The sequence below is a fragment of the Salvelinus sp. IW2-2015 genome, linkage group LG2, assembly GCF_002910315.2.
Source record: "Salvelinus sp. IW2-2015 linkage group LG2, ASM291031v2, whole genome shotgun sequence".
Lineage (NCBI taxonomy): Eukaryota > Metazoa > Chordata > Actinopteri > Salmoniformes > Salmonidae > Salvelinus > Salvelinus sp. IW2-2015.
In genome coordinates, this window is record NC_036839.1 from 20,794,527 (window position 1) to 20,811,731 (window position 17,205).

Consider the following 17,205-nt stretch of genomic DNA (forward strand, 5'->3'; position numbering starts at 1 on the left):
GGTGTTTGTCAGACCATGAGGCATCCCGAAAATAGGTCTTATCACAAAATCGTCTGTAGCATCTGAATGGTTTGGCCTACAAAATATTACGATCCCTCTATTGACCCCTCTATGGGCGAGACTCTCACGAACACAAATGTTTTTTGCAGTTTTTGCTCTACGACCCCCACAAGCGTCTTGGGACTCGGTACAGCTGATCTGCCAACTTCTGTCTATAGCATCCGAACAGTTTGGTCAACACACTAATATGACCCCTTTGTGGAAAGGTGAGAGAGACTCTCAAACACGTACATGTCGATTGTTTTGCGCTAGAACACCCACAGGCCTCTGTTGAAAGAGTTCGCAAAGCTGTCATCAAGACCATCAAGCTACTTTGAAGAATCTAAAATCAAAAATATATTTTGATTTGTTTAACACTTTATGGTTACTACATGATTCCAAATGTGTTATTTCATAGTTTTGATGTCTTCACCATTATTCTACAATGTAGAAAATTGTACAAATAAAGAAAAACCCTTGAATGAGTAGGTGTGTCCAAACTGTTTTTAACTTCAAGGGGTCTTAAATAAAAGGTAAATAAAATAAAAATTGTTTAAAAAAATGTTTTCCCTTTATGATGATGATCTGGACCTGTTAGTTGTAGATTTGTGATTACCAAACTGTGATTTGAATTGTGTAAAAAATAAAATACACAAATAAAGTTATTTTCGGTTAGAGATTTTTCTTTAAAAGTTAAAGATCCCAATTCAGTTTAAATGTTCACACCCCTAGGTAAAACACTGATTAAGTAGGAGGCTAAGTAGCCAGCAGATCCTGGGGCCATCGAAGGACAGGAACACTGGAATTAATTACACCTGCAGATAGAGCCATGGGCTATTTGTCTGTCTGTAATTGTGCAAGGTTAGGAACTGTGGTCTGCAGAGCACAGCCAATAGTCTGTGAACAGGTTTAAGAAATCTATGAGCTCTGCCTTAAAGTAACTATCCAGTGTAAATCTCACTTTTAAAACTCATACCCAAATAATTTGACTCATCCTATACTGATGTGTCCAAGGCATAAATTGGAGGAAAAAAAACAACAAAAAACACCTCAAATGTGCATTTCAAATTTCACATGCCTCTGATGAGACGTTTAATGGAAAAATAATGAAAATGGCATAGTGCCAAAATGACTCATGTTTTGGCCTGTACTGTTTGTCACAGACGGAAGACTGGACAGAGAAAAGGAGGGAAGAGGACAGGAAAGGAAATCCAGACTTCCTTATCGCTCTAGGATACAAAAACGGATAACTCTGTTGATAGCCTTGTGTTTGAGAGAAGACTTTCAGAGGCTGTAACCATTAAAGTTTTGAATGGCGCAGGGGATGCAGTGCACTCAGAAAGTATTCAGACCCCTTGACTTTTCCCACATTTTATTACATCCTTATTCTAAAATGGATTAAATCGTATTTTTCCCTCATTAATCTACACACAATACTCCATAATGACAAAGCAAAAACTATATATATATAAAAATATAACATTTAAATAAGTATTCCACCCCTTTACTCAGTACTTTGTTGAAGCACCTTTGGCAGGGATAACAGCCCCAGGTCTTCCTGGGTATGACGCTATGAGCTTGGCACACCTGTATTTGGGGAGTTTCTCCCATTCTTCTCTGCAGATTCCCTCAAGCTCTGTCAGGTTGGATGGGGAGCGTCGCTGCACAGCTATTTTCAGGTCTCTCCAGAGATGTTAGATCGGGTACAAGTCAGGGCTCTGGCTGGGCCACTCAATGACATTGAGTCTTGTTCCGAAGCCACTGCGTTGTCTTGGGTGTGTGCTTTGGGTCGTTGTCCTGTTGGAAGGTGAACCTTCGCCCCAGGAGAAGGTCCTGAGCCCTCTGGAGCAGGTTTTCATCAAGGATCTCTCTGTACTTTGCTCCGTTCATCTTTCCCACGATACTGACTYGTTTCCCAGTCCCTGCCGTTGAAAAAACATCCCCACAGCATGATGCTGCCATCACCATGCTTCACAGTAGGGATGGTGCCAGGTTTCTTCCAGACGTGACACTTGGCATTCAGGCCATGGAGTTCAATATTGGTTTCATCCGACCAGAGAATCTTGTCGTCATGTGCTGAGGAGTGGCTTCCGTCTGGCCACTCTACCATAAAGGCCTGATTGGTAGAGTGCTGCAGAGATGGTTGTCCTTCAGGAAGGTTCTCCCATCTCCACAGAGGAACTCTGGAGCTCTATCAGAGTGACCATTGGGTATCTTGAACACCTCCCAGACTAAAGCCCTTTTTCCCACGATTGCTCAGTTTTGCCAGGAAGCCAGCTCTAGGAAGAGTCTCGGTGGTTCTTCCATTTAAGAATTATGCAGGCCACTGTGTTCTTAGGAACCTTCAAAGCTGTAGAAATGTTTTGGTACCCTTCCCCAGATCTGTGCCTCAACACAATCTTGTCGTCTCGGAGCTCTACGGATAATTCCTTCGACCTCATGGCTTGGTTTTTGCTCTGACATGCACTGTCAACTGTGGGACCTTATATAGACAGGTGGAATCCACTCAGGTTGTAGAAACATCTCAAAGATGATGCACCTGAGTACAATAGCAAAAGGGTCTGAATACTTACGTAAATATAACACATTTCTAAAAACCTGTTTTCGCTTTGTCATTATGGGGTATTGTCTGTAGATTGATGAGAAAAAAACATTTATTTAATACATTTTAGAAGGCTGTAACGTAAAGAAATGTGGAAAAAGTCAAGGTGTCTGAATACTTTCCGACTGCACGGTCTTTGGCGTGTTGTGTGACTTATGCACAGGCACAGTTGAAACTCTATGCAGGCTAACAAAATGCTTTCCCAGCATTTAAATACTCGCATGATTTACTAGAGTAGGAGCTTTGGAACATAAAGGACTGGGATAGTTCCTTCTCATCTTGGTCTGTGTACCCTGTGAGAAAGACAAGAGAGCGAGAGAGAATGAGATGGACCGAAATCTATTATAGCTGCCAACACCTTAGGTGCTGAGGGACTGTCTAGCTCATTGATCCAGAGCCCTCCTGAATCCTCTTACTGGCAGCTAATAGACAGCTTGTTCCTATGGGCCAGCTACTGGCAGCTAATAGACAGCTTGTTCCTATGGGCCAGCTACTGGTAGCTAATAAACAGCTTGTTCCTATGGGCCAGCTACTGGTAGCTAATAGAGAGCTTGTTCCTATGGGCCAGCTACTGGTAGCTAATAGAGAGCTTGTTCCGATGGGCCAGCTACTGGCAGCTGATGGCTCAGACACACAAATAGCATTTGCTGGCTGAGATTACTTAGCACTGCAATGTAATTTGCACACCGAATTTACATGTAGAGTCACATTATTGTCCTGTTGAAAGGTCAATTCATCTCCCAGTCTGGTGGAAAGCAGACAACCGGGTTAGCTCCATTAAGTTTATTTTTTATCCTGAAAGACTCCCCAGTCCTTAACGGTTTCAATCACACACAACATGATGTAGCCACCACTATGCTTGAAAATATGGAGAGTGGTACTCAGTAATGTGTTGTACACTTTGTATTCAGGACAAAACGTTAATTTGCCTTGCCACATTGTTTGCAGTATTACTTTTGTGCCTTGTTGCAAACAGGATGCATGTTTTGGAATATGTTTTTATTCTGAACAGGCTTCCTTCTTTTCACTCTGTCAATTAGATTAGTATTATGGAGTAACTACAATGTTGATGATCCATCCTCAGTGTTCTCCTATCACAGCCATTAAACTCTGACTGTTTTAAAAAGTCACCATTGGCCTCATGGTGAAATCTCTGAGCGGTTTCCTTCCTCTCCGTCAACTATGTTAGGAAGGATGACTGCATCTTTGTTCAAATAAAATGTTATTAGTCACATGCGCCGAATACAACAGGTTACCTTACAGTGAAATGCTTACTTACGAGCCCCTAAACAACAATGCAGTTAAAAAAATATATGGATAAGAGTAAGAAATAAAAGTAGCAAGTAATTAAAGAGCAGCAGTAAAATAACAATAGCGAGACTATATACAGGGGGGTACCGGTACAGAGTCAATGTGCGGTGGGCATCGTTAGTTGAGGTAATATGTACATGTAGGTTGAGTTATTAAAGTGACTATGCATAGATGATAACCGAGAGTAGCAGCGGTGTAAAGGGGGTGGGGGGGGTAGGCAAATAGTCKATTTTGTTGTGACTGGGTGTATTGATACACCATCCAAAGTGTAATTAATAACTTCACCATGCTCAAAGGGATATTTAATGTCAACCCATCTACCAATAGGCACCCTTCTTTGTGAGGCATTGGGAAACCTCCCTGGTCTTGTTTTAAGATCTCTTAAATATGCCTACAGTTTCAGCCCCCCTCAGTTTCTCTGGCAGGCTATTCCAGAGGCTGGGGGCATAATAACTTAAGCCTGCATCATGGTCCTAGGCTTTGGGATAGTTAAAAGGCCAGTGCCAGAGGACCTGAGGGACCTACTGGTTCCATAACTTAAAAGCATGTCTGACATGTATTGGGGTGCACAATTGTGGATTGATTTAAAAACCAATAGAACAATCTTAAAATTATTCCAAACCTCACAGGCAACTAGTGCAGCGACCTTAAAACCTGTGTAACGTGTGCTCTCTGTCTGGTCTTCGTCAGTACCTGTGCAGCAGCATTCTGTATGTTTTGCAGTTGACCAATGGCTTTCTTGAGTAGACCAGACAGGAGAGCATTACAGTAGTCAATTTTGCTTGTAATAAAAGCATGGATGAGTCTCTCTGTATTCACTGCTCAACTAAGGGACCTTACAGGTAATTGTATGTGTGGGGTAGAGAGATGAAGTAGTCATAAAAAATAAATGTTAAACACTATTATTGCACAAAGAGTCCATGCAACTTATTATGTGACTGGTTAGMCACATTTTTACTCCTGAATGTATTTAGGCTTGCCATAACAAAGAGGTTGAATACTTATTGATTCAAGACATTCCAGCTTTTAATTTTGAATTAATGAAAATTTGTAAAAAACATAATTCTACTTTGACATTATGGAGTATTGTGTGTAGGCCAGTGACCCAAAAATCTGAATTTAATCTATTTAAAATTCAACCTGTAACAAAACCAAATGTGGAAGAAGTAAAGGGGTCTGAATACTTTCTAAAAGGCACTGTATGTCTGAACCGCTGCTGGGAAGTCTCTCTCGCTGTCTGTGTTCTGCGGTAGGATGGATAGAGTGTATTGACCACAGCTGTGTATCTTGTGTTAGTGGGCGTTGTCGAAATCAAAACCCAACCCTCAAGTCATGACAAACTCACTTACAAAACTCTGTTTTGGACGAGACTGGCCTTGTGACAAAAATGATCCCATTTACACTTTGTAGTACATGTATTGACAGTAGAATAAATGTTTGACTAATATCAAGGCCGTTTTCTATCAGAGAAGTTGTTCATTGCCTAAAGAAAGCTCTATTTTTTTCATACCCAAAAAGCCTACTATTTAGAACACAAGAATGGGTATTCAGACACGGCAACAGTCTCTTCCTGTTGCGGTCCCGCTACTGCCAATAGGCTACGTCACAAATGGCACCCTATTCCCTATATATTGCAGTACTTTTTGAGCGCTATAGGCCATATAGGCCCTGGTCAAAAGTAGCGCACTATATAAGGAATAGGGTGTCATTTGGAACACAGACCTTGTACAGCAGCAGATTACCTCAATACTAGGCTGGCTAACTGACACACAAAATCACAGGTGTCCAGTAGAAAGAGCCTGAACAGGCAAGGAAACAGACCATGGCCATCACTTTAGGTACTGACTGTTAAATCACCTCCTCCTAAAGACTAATGATTCCAATCTTTTTCTCAGAACTGACAGTTAGTATTACTCCAGTGCATCCTATTCTCTCTAATAGTTACTGTACTGCTGGTAGATGTACATCACTTCCTCAAGTCAGGTCCTATCATTCTTATACACATTAGCTAGGCTTGGAGTTTATGCTGGATGTTATCACAGCATAAAAACGAACCGAGTCAGGCTAATGAGAATAACTTTATATCATAAGAATTTGAAACATGCCACGGTAATGGCTTTTGATACAGTCATCATGCAGTAAATGAGCCTGGCTGGCTGTGGGTGTCATCGGTAGCTAAGTAAGACGTTAGTTAGCCAGGGAACCACCTGAGGAGGACGTCATGGGGATATCAGAGCTGTTAACTACACCTGAATCACGGAAACAGAAGATGATGAGCGAGCCAGGGAGAATGTGCGTGTGTGCTTGTACCTGTGTTTCCGTGTGCCTGTGTGTGTGTGTGCCTGTGTGTGTGTGTGCCTGTGTGTGTGTGTGCGTGTGTGTGTGTGTGTGTGTGTGTGTGTGTGTGTGTGTGTGTGTGTGTGTGTGTGTCTGTGTGTGTGTGTGCGTGTGTGTGTGTGTGTGTGTGTGTGTGTGTGTGTGTGTGTGTGTGTGTGGTATAAGGTATTGCAACTGTGACGTCTAGCAGACGAGCAACCGCACAACAGTAACATACTGTCGCCTTTCACAGTGTCAAATCATCTCCCTCGCCGTCAATTTAATCAATAGTTTTGAGCTCAGGGCCTAAATCGAGTGGCTGTGACGGTACTGTATCTCAGTGTGTCAAAGGGGAAGAGAGGAGACGGAAGATGTGACGTAGGCGTTACGCAGAGAGATGGGTTGGGTTGTGACTCACAGTGGCTTCTGATAAGAGAAACACCAGTGAGACACAATCAAGGCCTCGGGGTTGACTTCATAGTCACTTCATGTCTCCRGTCTGCAAATACATTAGAATATTACCATTAAGATGCAAAAGGCACGCTCCAAAAAAATAAACGGTGGTATGTGCTGGTCATAAGTCATATGAAAAGATTTAACACATCTTTAATAGGCCTAGGTTTGGAATTTGAAACACCCAATGACTTTTTGACAAGGGATCTTAAATCTATCTGGAATTGCAAAGCAAGTTCAATGCATAGCACATTGTTCAACACCATGGCTCTCGGGTCAAGCACGTGCCATTTATCAAAGGAAAACCATTGGGATTTTCAAGCAAGGAGCCCTGCTTCATAGTGAGCCAACTCCCTCAGGAGCAATACATGACAATACCTGTTAGCAGCAGACCACCACCACAGTAGAATGGGGCCTCGTTCAGAGAAATCACAGTTTCTTTGGTTCAATAACACAAGGCTTAGCAAAGTTCACCAGGTCAAACCGAGTGAGATTTATCCTACATTCTCAGTTCTGCCGTCTACCAACCGGAAGGTAGGGCTGATGGCATTAAACTCTCACACAATTGAAAGTCCCCTCCTTTCAAGAGAAGACTGTGTTCTTTCAGTAGTAGAGATGAGAAAGTCGGGAAATAGAGTGGCATGGTTTATGCTTAGTTTACAGAACACACTGTGCTTGTTGAGATCTTAGAAAGAACCTTAAGGAGCAGGTAAGGGATTTTGAAAGCGCTTTGCAATCGCTACTTCCACATTGAATGGCAATTTCCACTCTTTGCATACTTTTATGACGTACAAAGCTCCTTTTAGACTAGGGCTCCCATGTTCTCCTCCCCCTGCAGCAGTATCCATCTCCCACTCAGAGCAGGGGTAGGAGGGTGAACGGTGCTTTAAAGATCCACTACTAGTTTAAGAGCGGGGGCGTTGGGACCACAGAGGTTCATTAAGATGGTCACTGATATCAGTCTGAGCTTTAGGTGCTTGTGTTAAAGTGATTAGCGACTCACCTTTAATGTTCTCGTAGGGGCCCAGCCAGTGCCGTCGATAGAGTGCTCCCGCAACAAACTGGGAAAATAGAAACCAGAAGAAATCAAAATCTCCATCATCACGTCGGAAATCCTGGGGGCAAATCACAATATAAAAATAGCCTACTACTGAAGTCAGACCTGTTCCCCCATGACATTCTCACCTGTGATATTTATTGCTCTATAAATGATTGGACGTCCCAAATGAAAGTCAGCCAGCCAGGCATCTTAAAATATCTGCTTTTCTTGACCTTTCATGTGCTGATGACTAGATGTCAGTGTTTTATCATAAAGAGATGTATTTTTACAGCAGCACTCTTGTTGTATGGTCATTAGCTGCTCTCCAAGGTTCTGAGAATAACTAGAGACTAGTCAGACATCAATTCTGCCTGTAAATGTTTTCCTCTCTCCAGCCCCAGCATATATATCTCACACACACAKAAAAACAGCTTGACCACTGCTGGGGCTCCCGTGTCCACTAACCACACTTTGGAATCTGTTCATGTAGTCCACTTCTGAATCGCCATCCTTTAAATACACACACAGAGGATGAATAGCCAATCAGTGTTTGGCAATTTGAGAAAGAGTTCATTACCTCAAACAGATCTCCCCCGTCTCAGCGATGTTGGGGTGCCATATTCTGGTTTGACATTTCACTTTGGGAGGCTGGGGGGGAGAAACATGGGACAGATTAGGATTAATCTCGTCCACCAGCCAGCTCTCTCTTGAGCCTGAGGAAGAGGTTAAGACACATTTTATCACAAGGTTTGATTGGGACAGTATGGAACACATAGGTTTGCCTGAGGAAAACCAACCTCCACAAACCAACAAACCAAGATACAAAGCACAGCATAGCTCAGGAGGAGACATACTTTCATATGGTGCGGAGATTCTTCAAAAGAAACCCTTGTATATTTTCTCCCCCAGACTGAACCAAACATGAAAACAAAAACAAACAAGACAAACGCCACAAAAAAAGCAGTGTCTTCTTCTTTAACATTGTTTATTTGATCATATGTCAGCCTTAGACCTCATTAGTGCTCCTCAAAACTGTGAGAAGAGGGTGGCACCGTGAGAGAAAAATACATCGTTATACACACAGTATAGAGAGAAATAGAAGCTTTAGTCTGCAATAGTTCATCAAAGAGGTCTCTAGAAGACAGAGTCCTAGGCAATTTGATAAGAGGACAACACTTTGGAAGTGTTTGGACTCACATTGGACTTGACTTTTCTTAAAATACCACTCCCTGCTCCATTCAATTTCCCAAATCTTGCCTTTTTTTTTTACCGTGCACAATGATATATTCCATAAGAGACATTGAATGAAACAACTTGCTAAATCACAACTTTTGCTCCATCTTGTTTTTGTTTATCATATGTTAGGTTGTCAAGCCTGTGAGAAAGGCAAGAGCCTCGGGAACTTTAAGCAACTACTTTTCCACAAAGCAGCCTTTGCCCATTCTCTAACGAAGGTGAACTAGATAGGGAAAGATTCATGAAAAAGTGACCAGTTGACCAGTGACCAGTTGATGTGCAGTGCAAACATTTCGTCTGAAGTCCCAAAATGGAATTGAGATAACCAGAATTGAAAGCTAATGAGGCCAGTCCTGGCTAAGAGTCCGTCTTTAAAATGCCGAACCCTACTGTCAATAATCTAAACCCTACTGTCGATAAAGATTTGATAATCTTACACCATTATCAAACTCCTCAGTTGACCACCTTACAACAACCTGAGAAGGCTTAGAATAACCAGTCAAATTCATTATTAAAGGCTGGGATCAAGACATTTCAAAATTCATAAAAACTCAAATAATATATCGATTGAAAATCTTTGTTTAATACTGTGGCCCAGTTTGCTATAATGGTCAGATGTGTTGAGTATCTAGGGGCTAGGCCTAAAAAAACCTCATGTTCTTTACGAGTCTCTTTCAGGCCGTTTATTAGCTCTCATAAAAGGCTGGTAAATCCATACAAAGCKTTTACTGCCTGTCTAATTAGCCTCCATTAAGATAAGGCACAGAGCACAACYTATTTGTATAAACAGGCTGTAAATTCACCATTAAGATAAAGCACAAAGTGTAAGGTCTTCGGTAGGAACAGGCTGTAAAGCACAGAGCGTAAGGTTTTGGAAGAAATAGGCTGTAAATTCAAAGCCTGGACTGTTCCTGATGACACACAGGAGTGTGTGCGTGTGTGTATTAAGACGAGCAGTGTGGAGGGGAGATAAAACGGCATCCAGGATGGATGGGTGGCATATAAACAAGGAAGAGAATGGAGGGATGGAGGGAAAACTAAAGGCTGAGACTGTTCTGTGTTGGGCTGTAACTCACCCTGCATCCCTGCCACCTCCAGCTCCACGCCAGGCTGTTTACCGAGAGGACCTGTACTCACTTTCTCCTGATGGAGCTGTGGACGGGAGGCAAACTGGGAGAGTGTAAATTACCCACAGTGCTGCACAGCACCAGGGTCTTATCTCCACAGAACTTCTGGGTTAAATCCAAAAGAGAACCCTATTGACAAGGGCTCTGCTCAAAGGTGGTGCACTATGGTCGGGAATAGGGTGCCATTTCAGACACAGCCCTGGTATGTGTTGGCCATGGGGACATTCAAATGGGAGGGAGGATCGGAACGATTTCCTAAATCATGACCCTGAGCTGTTCTGATTTAGGTGGACTGTATGATTGTAAGGCCTCTGGTGAGTGAGTGAGTTTTTTTTTTTTTTATCTGGTCAGTTCTTAATAATCCAGTCGCACCATATAAATATTAAGCCAGTGAACGGAACCACATCACACAGTTTCCAATTAAGTTCCACCAACATTCAAAAAATATATAAAACTAAGAATTAGCCATGGAATTGGAAACCACTAAATGACGAGTCCACCTCTGCATCCCTCATCACCTGTTCTCAGTGTTCATTAGCACCTCCATCGGACCCCACACCACACATGCACAAACACATAAACACACAATTTCTAATGAGACATGACAGGACCACTTACCACCATGTTGTAAGCTTCAGGGACGTTTATTTCAAACTGGAACTTCCCACTCTGATAGTAGCCTTCATCTGCAGATGAAGAGAGCGAGAGAAAGAGGGAGCGAGAGAGAGACAAAGAGAGAGAAAGAAGAAGAGAGAGAGAGAGAGAGAGAGAGAGACAGTGAGCAGCAGCAGTTTAGCCGGTGGAATTCCCAGCAGTCTCCTGGGGGACCTGTGTTGTCTATCAGCAGGAAGGTTTGATGGCGGGGCCAGGCTCTAGTCACTCTAGTCTAACGCACTGGTTGAGCAACCATGTCCCAGTAATGAGCTGTTCTCTAGGCACTGTCTCCAGCATACAGGGTTGTCTTAGAGGTCAATAATTGGGATGACGTCCAATAAAATCCTGTGTGATCCTGAGCCATGATGGGCCTGTGATTGAGAGATGGCTATAAGACCAGAGCTGTTCCCTCCCTCCCTAACCCTGATCCGACCTGAGCGGAAGGAAACGGACTGCTAGSTCTAATTAGRAGCAGCTTGACACCAGACACACTCATTACYAATCAGCATTGGAACCCTTCTGAGAAAACACAGGTTCTGCTCTGTTAAACACATCTRAAGCCCTTAAATATTAGCTGCTTGCTTTAACGACTTTTAATATGTTGTGCAGCCTATTATTAGTGCACGCATGCGCAGGCTCACACCGCACACAAACACTGGCTAGGCTATATGGCTTTTAGAACGTGTACAACCTTAGAGTATAAATAAATAATTGTGAAATAACAGAGCAATCTACCTGGGTAATAAAGCATCGACCAATGGAACATCTTCGAACCTGGAAACTTGGAGGTGTCTCAACCTAAACAGTTTCCTAAAAAGCTATAATTGCCCCAAAWTTTCAGGTTAAGGCAGATTTCCATGCAATTTCTGTGGGATATGGAGGTTGGCTGGTTCACAAACAACTTCAGGCACWGCGAAATCATCAGGTCTGACCCCATCACCCTTATCACCAAAGTATGGCTGATGAGTCAGAGCCAGAGTAGGCGTAGAGAGCAGAGACACTGACTGGGGAGTCCGAGCCAAAAAGAAGCTGCTGCATCGCCAGGCCATCTCCTGGCGGAAGTAGCCAGTGTGCTGCTGGCATGACGGCTACAGAGAGCCCTCCTCCAGCTGRACTGGCACATGGGTACAAGGGGTAATAAAGTGCAGAGTGCACAAATGGCACAGCAAAGATGCCAGAAGTGAACGGGGTCCAGGGCCATGTTCCTTTCCAGATGACACTCCCACACATCAGTAGAAGCCTACCAGATGCCTCCACCAAAGATTCCATGCAGTCAAAGATTGTAAATAACAAGAGCTTTTTTAATGACACTTAGCACTTGGATGTTGTGAAATGCTCTTACATTTTTGGCATTAGTCCGATTCCTTATATAAGCATCTACAGAGASAGGGACTTGCTTGATATAAAATAAAACCAACCAACACTGTTGCATTTCACAGAGCGCTGAATCATCTTTGTGAACATTGAATGCCATAACGTTTCCATGTCCAGTTATTCCACAGCCTTGATACCGTTGGCCCTGCTCCTTCAAACCCATTTCACTGAGATGTAGGGTGGGTGCAGCAGAACCAGAGGGATCGGATGCCCTGAACGAGCGATCAGCCCCCGAAGCCTATTACATTTCTACAGCCTGGCCCACTATCAGGAGAATAGGCTGTCTACAGAGCCTGTGGAGCATAAAGGACCCTGCTCTAAAGTCTAGCTGAAAGCCGATCTAGTCTCTCGCAGCACACATGCACGCACAGGCAAACACACACCTTTCCAACGTTTTCCCTCCTGCTCACCTCACAGAGGTAGGCTATTAGGGGGCGGTCTTCTATCTGGCGTAATCCCAATTTCTCTCGCCAGTCCCCACACCGATCAGATATCGTCACACAGCTCAGGTTTGATGGAGAGATTGAATTCCACACACTATTTTAACACGGCGAGAACATAGATGTGTACAGATACGACTGGGTAAAGAACCACTCCTTACCTTTACACCAAGCTACATCTTCCAGCATATTTTCTCAGTCATCACAGAGGTTAAAAAGCCAATCCAATTCCTGGCCTTTAAGGTGTGATGTCTGCATTTCCCTTGCAGATGTAGGACAATATTCTCATCCGCCTAATGACATACAAAATGCTGTGAGAATGAGGATGGCATAGACGCAGGCCAGGGGATGATAATAATACTGTGGTCTTTGCTCTGCTCTCTCCATGCCTACTGCGTCCTAATAACTGCAGAGGGTTCTCACTGAAGGAATAGTTAGGGCTCCTATCTCACAAACCATGTTTCTTTGGGTAGTCAGAACAGGACGCTTAGCCTCACCTACCAGATGTAGATCTCTGTGCGTTAAGTAGAACAGGTAAATTATTACACCGTTTTTGAGCACCGTGAGTAAGCATTTAGAAGAGTAAAAAAAGTGTCACCCAAAGTAKTTCTGAATAGATTTTTTACGAGGCAGAAATCTAGCCTAGGTTTGAAGTACGCTAAAGTGTGGATTCGGACCATGAATGGTATAGCAGTGCAGGCTCATACCATGGCCCAGGTATATCATCTTCAGATTATGTCCGTGTTTGACAAGCAGCTGAGATTAGTGCCAGCCAGTCTGACTATAACATAATGGAAAAACACCCAAGACGTTCCAGATTTGACCCACAATGCTCTCTGTCCACTAGGAGGTCGAGGACAAACCACCCACCTACTGTCACAAGCTAGATATATAGTGCATTTGGAAAGTATTCAGACCCCTTCAAGTTTTCCAAATWTTGTTACGTTAGAGCCTTATTCTAAAATGGATTAAATTGTGTATTTTCTCTCAATCTACAGACAACACCCCATAATTAAAAAGCAAAAACAGGTTTTTAGAAAATGTAGCAAATTTATACAAAAACCCCTGAAATACCACATTTACATAAGTATTCAGAACCTTTACTCAGTACTTTGTTGAAGCATCTTTGTCAGCGATTACAGCCTTGAGTCTTCTTGGGTATGACGCTATAAGCTGTATTTGGGGAGTTTCTCCCATTCTTCTCTGCAGATCCTCTCAAGCTCTGTCAGGTTGGATTGGGAGCGTTGCTGCACAGCTATTTTCAGGTATCTCCAGAGATGATCAAATGGGTTCAAGTCCGGGSTCTGGTTGGCCCACTCAAGGACATTGAGACTTGTCCCGAAGCCACTCCTGCGTTGTCCTGSCTGTGTGTTTAGGGTCGTTGTCCTGTGGAAGTTCAACCTTCGCCCCAGTCTGAGGTCCTGAGCACTCTGGAGCAGGTTTTCATCAAGGATCTTTCTGTACTTTGCTACTTTCATCTTTCCCCTCGATCCTGACTAGTCTCCCAGTCCCTGCTGCTGAAAAACACCCCCATAGCATGKTGCCACCAAAATGCTTCACCGTAGGGATGGTGCCAGGATTCATCCAGACTTGACACTTGGCATTAAGGCAAAATAGTTTAATCTTGGTTTCATCAGACCAGAGAATCTTGTTTCTCATGGTCTAAGAGGTGCCTTTTGGCAAACTCCAAGCTGTCCTGTGCCTTTTACTGAGTGGCGGCWTCTGTCTATACACTACCATAAAAAGGCCTGATTGGTGGAGTGCTGCAGAGATGGTTATCCTTCTGGAAGGTTCTCTCATCGCCACAGAGGAACTCTGGAGCTCCTTCAGAGTGCCCATCGGGTTCTTGGTTACCTCCCTGATCAAGGCCCTTCTCCCCCGATTGCTCAGRTTGGCCGGGCGGCCAGCTCTAGGAAGAGTCTTGGTGGTTCCAAACTTCTTCCATTTAAGAATGATGGAGGTCACTGTGTTCTTGGGGAACTTCAATGCTGCAGAAATGTTTTGATACCATTCCCCAGATCTGTGCCACGACACAATCCTGTCTCGGAGCTCTACGGACAATTCCTTTGACACTGTCAACTGTGGGACCTTTTATATAGACAGGTGTGTGTCTTTCCAAATCATGTCCAATCAATTGAATTTACCACAGGTGGACTCCAATCAAGTTGTGGAAACATCTCAAGGATGATCAATGGAAACAGGATGCACCGGAGCTCAATTAAGAGTCTCATAGCAAAGGGTCTGGATACTTATGTAAATAAGGTATCTGTTTTTGCACAATTTGCATACAATTCTGAAAACCTGTTTTCACTATGTCATTATGGGGTATTGCATGATGAGAAAAAAAATGTATGTAATACATTTTAGAATAAGGCTGTAACGTAACAAAATGTGGAAAAAGTCAAGGGGTCTGAATAATTCCTGAATGCACTAACTTTAGTGCCAGTGCYGTACCTAATCAGGCGACACAAAGGGCCTTCATTCATTATGGACGTGTGTAAACGGAGAGAAACCGTCTTGTGGCTAATAGTAAAATAGGATGAATTAGTAATGGTGGGCACAAGGATTATCAGTCTTTCCATCAGGGGTTAGGCCAGGGACAAGACTAACTATCCAGAGCAATCATATTCTTCCGGTTTAAAAATAGCTAGATATTGCAACAGGCTGCATAGAGCAACAGCTGTTGAGGAAATGACTGATACGGAGGCCGTTGAAGAACTAATTTATCTTGTGGACTACTGAAAGATCATTCCAGAGGAACTATCCACACAGCAAGTTGGTGAGGCTAAATCTCCTAAACATATAATATTACAATAAAGAGTAGCCTAATATTAACATTAACTTTACAAAAGGAGATATAGGTCTAGTCTAATATTCATGTTGGGCAGGCATTCCTGTATGGCAGCATTGTCAGAGACAAAAGCCTATCGATAAATTATTTTTAACACCCCAAACTCAAAATGCCACCCTTTTGTTGCAATTTATTTGAGAGTTTTTTGGGGATATTCAAAATAACTACTAACTCCACTTGGGGCAGGGTTGCAAGTACTGGCTAGCATTTTGATTTACCCATGCGGCAGCTTAAAGATGCATTATAAAAGGTTTTGTATAATTTCAGTCAGTAGTTTTGAAATTAGCGCTCACTAGTCAAAACAGGTCCCCGAAAATGTTGTTACAAATTCGTAACATATCATATGAATTGCAAGATGTAKGCGTTTAAGATCCTATTCAATCTCCTTAACCAAGTCAAATAGCTAGTGTGGATGGACTCAGGATTTGTAAAAGCATTATGTAACTACTAGGGCACTTAACTATAAACAGCACTAAATGTAGATTCAAGTTTGTGAAACAATCAGTCTAGTGATGGGAAGTTCAAAGCTTTTTACTGACTCTGATCAGAAATACCTTATTTACATAAGTATTCAGACCCTTTGATGAGACTCGAAAGTGAGCTCAGGTGCATCCTGTTTCCATTGATCAACCTTGAYATGTTTCTACAACTTGATTGGAGTCCACCTGCGGTAAATTCAATTGATTGYACATGATTTGGAAAGACACACACCTGTCTATATAAAAGGTCCCACAGTTGACAGTGCATGTCAGAGCAAAAAACAAGCCATGAGGTTGAAGGAATTGTCCGTAAAGCTCCGAGACAGCATTGTGTTGAGGCACAGATCTGGGGAAGGGTACCAAAACATGTCTGCAGTGTTGAAGGTCCCCAAGAACACAGTGGCCTCCATCATTCTTAAATAGAAGAAGTTTGGAACCACCAAGACTCATCCTAGAGCTGGCCGCCTGTCCAAACTGAGCAATAGGGGGCCTTGATCAGGGAGGTAACCAAGAACCCGATGGTCACTCTGACAGAGCTGTAGAGTTCCTCTGTGGAAATGGGAGAACCTTCCAGAAGGACAACCATCACTGCAGCACTCCACTAATTAAGCCTTTATGGTAGAGTGGCCAAACGGAAGCTACTCAGTAAAAAAGGCACATTACAGCCCGCTTGGAATTTGCCAAAAGGCACCTAAAGAACTCTGACCATGAGAAACAAGACTATCTGGTCTGATGAAATGAAGATTGAACTCTTTGGCCTGAACGCCAAACGTGACATCTGGAGGAAACCTGGCACCATCCCTACGGTGAAGCATGGTGATGGCAGCATCACGCTGTGGAGATGTTTTTAGCAGCAGGGACTGGGAGACTAGTCAGGATCYAGGGAAAGATGAAAGGAGCAAAGTACAGAAAGATCCTTAATGAAAACCTGTTCCAGAACGCTCAGGACCTCAGACTGGGGGCTAAGCATCACCTTCCAACAGGACAACGACCCTAAGCACACAACCAAGACAACGCAGGAGTGGCTTCAGGACAAGTCTCTGAATGTCCTTGAGTGGCACAGCCAGAGCCCAGACTTGAACACAATCGAACATCTCTGGAGATACCTGAAAATAGCTGAGCAGCAACGCTCCCTATCCAACCTGGCAGAGCTTGAGAGGATCTGCAGAGAAGAATGGGAGAAACACCCCAAATACAGGTGTGCCAAGCTTGTGGCGTCATACCCGAGAAGACTCGATGCTGTAATCGCTGCCAAAGGTGCTTCAAGAAAGTACTGAGTAAAGG

At 43.2% G+C, this 17,205-nt stretch overlaps 1 protein-coding gene across 2 annotated transcripts in view; it reads right to left on the reverse strand.

The window, feature by feature from the left end:
• The window catches only part of LOC111976652 (NEDD8-conjugating enzyme UBE2F), a 105,838-nt gene that overhangs the window by 29,029 nt on the left and 59,604 nt on the right, over positions 1 to 17,205 (reverse strand). For both annotated transcript variants that reach the window (XM_024005656.2, XM_024005663.2), the window contains 3 exons: positions 10,742 to 10,809; positions 8,338 to 8,408; positions 7,725 to 7,782 (listed from right to left, as the gene is read on the reverse strand). In XM_024005656.2, the coding sequence (XP_023861424.1) occupies positions 7,725 to 7,782; positions 8,338 to 8,408; positions 10,742 to 10,809 (197 nt within the window). The remainder of the gene's footprint in view (positions 1 to 7,724; positions 7,783 to 8,337; positions 8,409 to 10,741; positions 10,810 to 17,205) is intronic.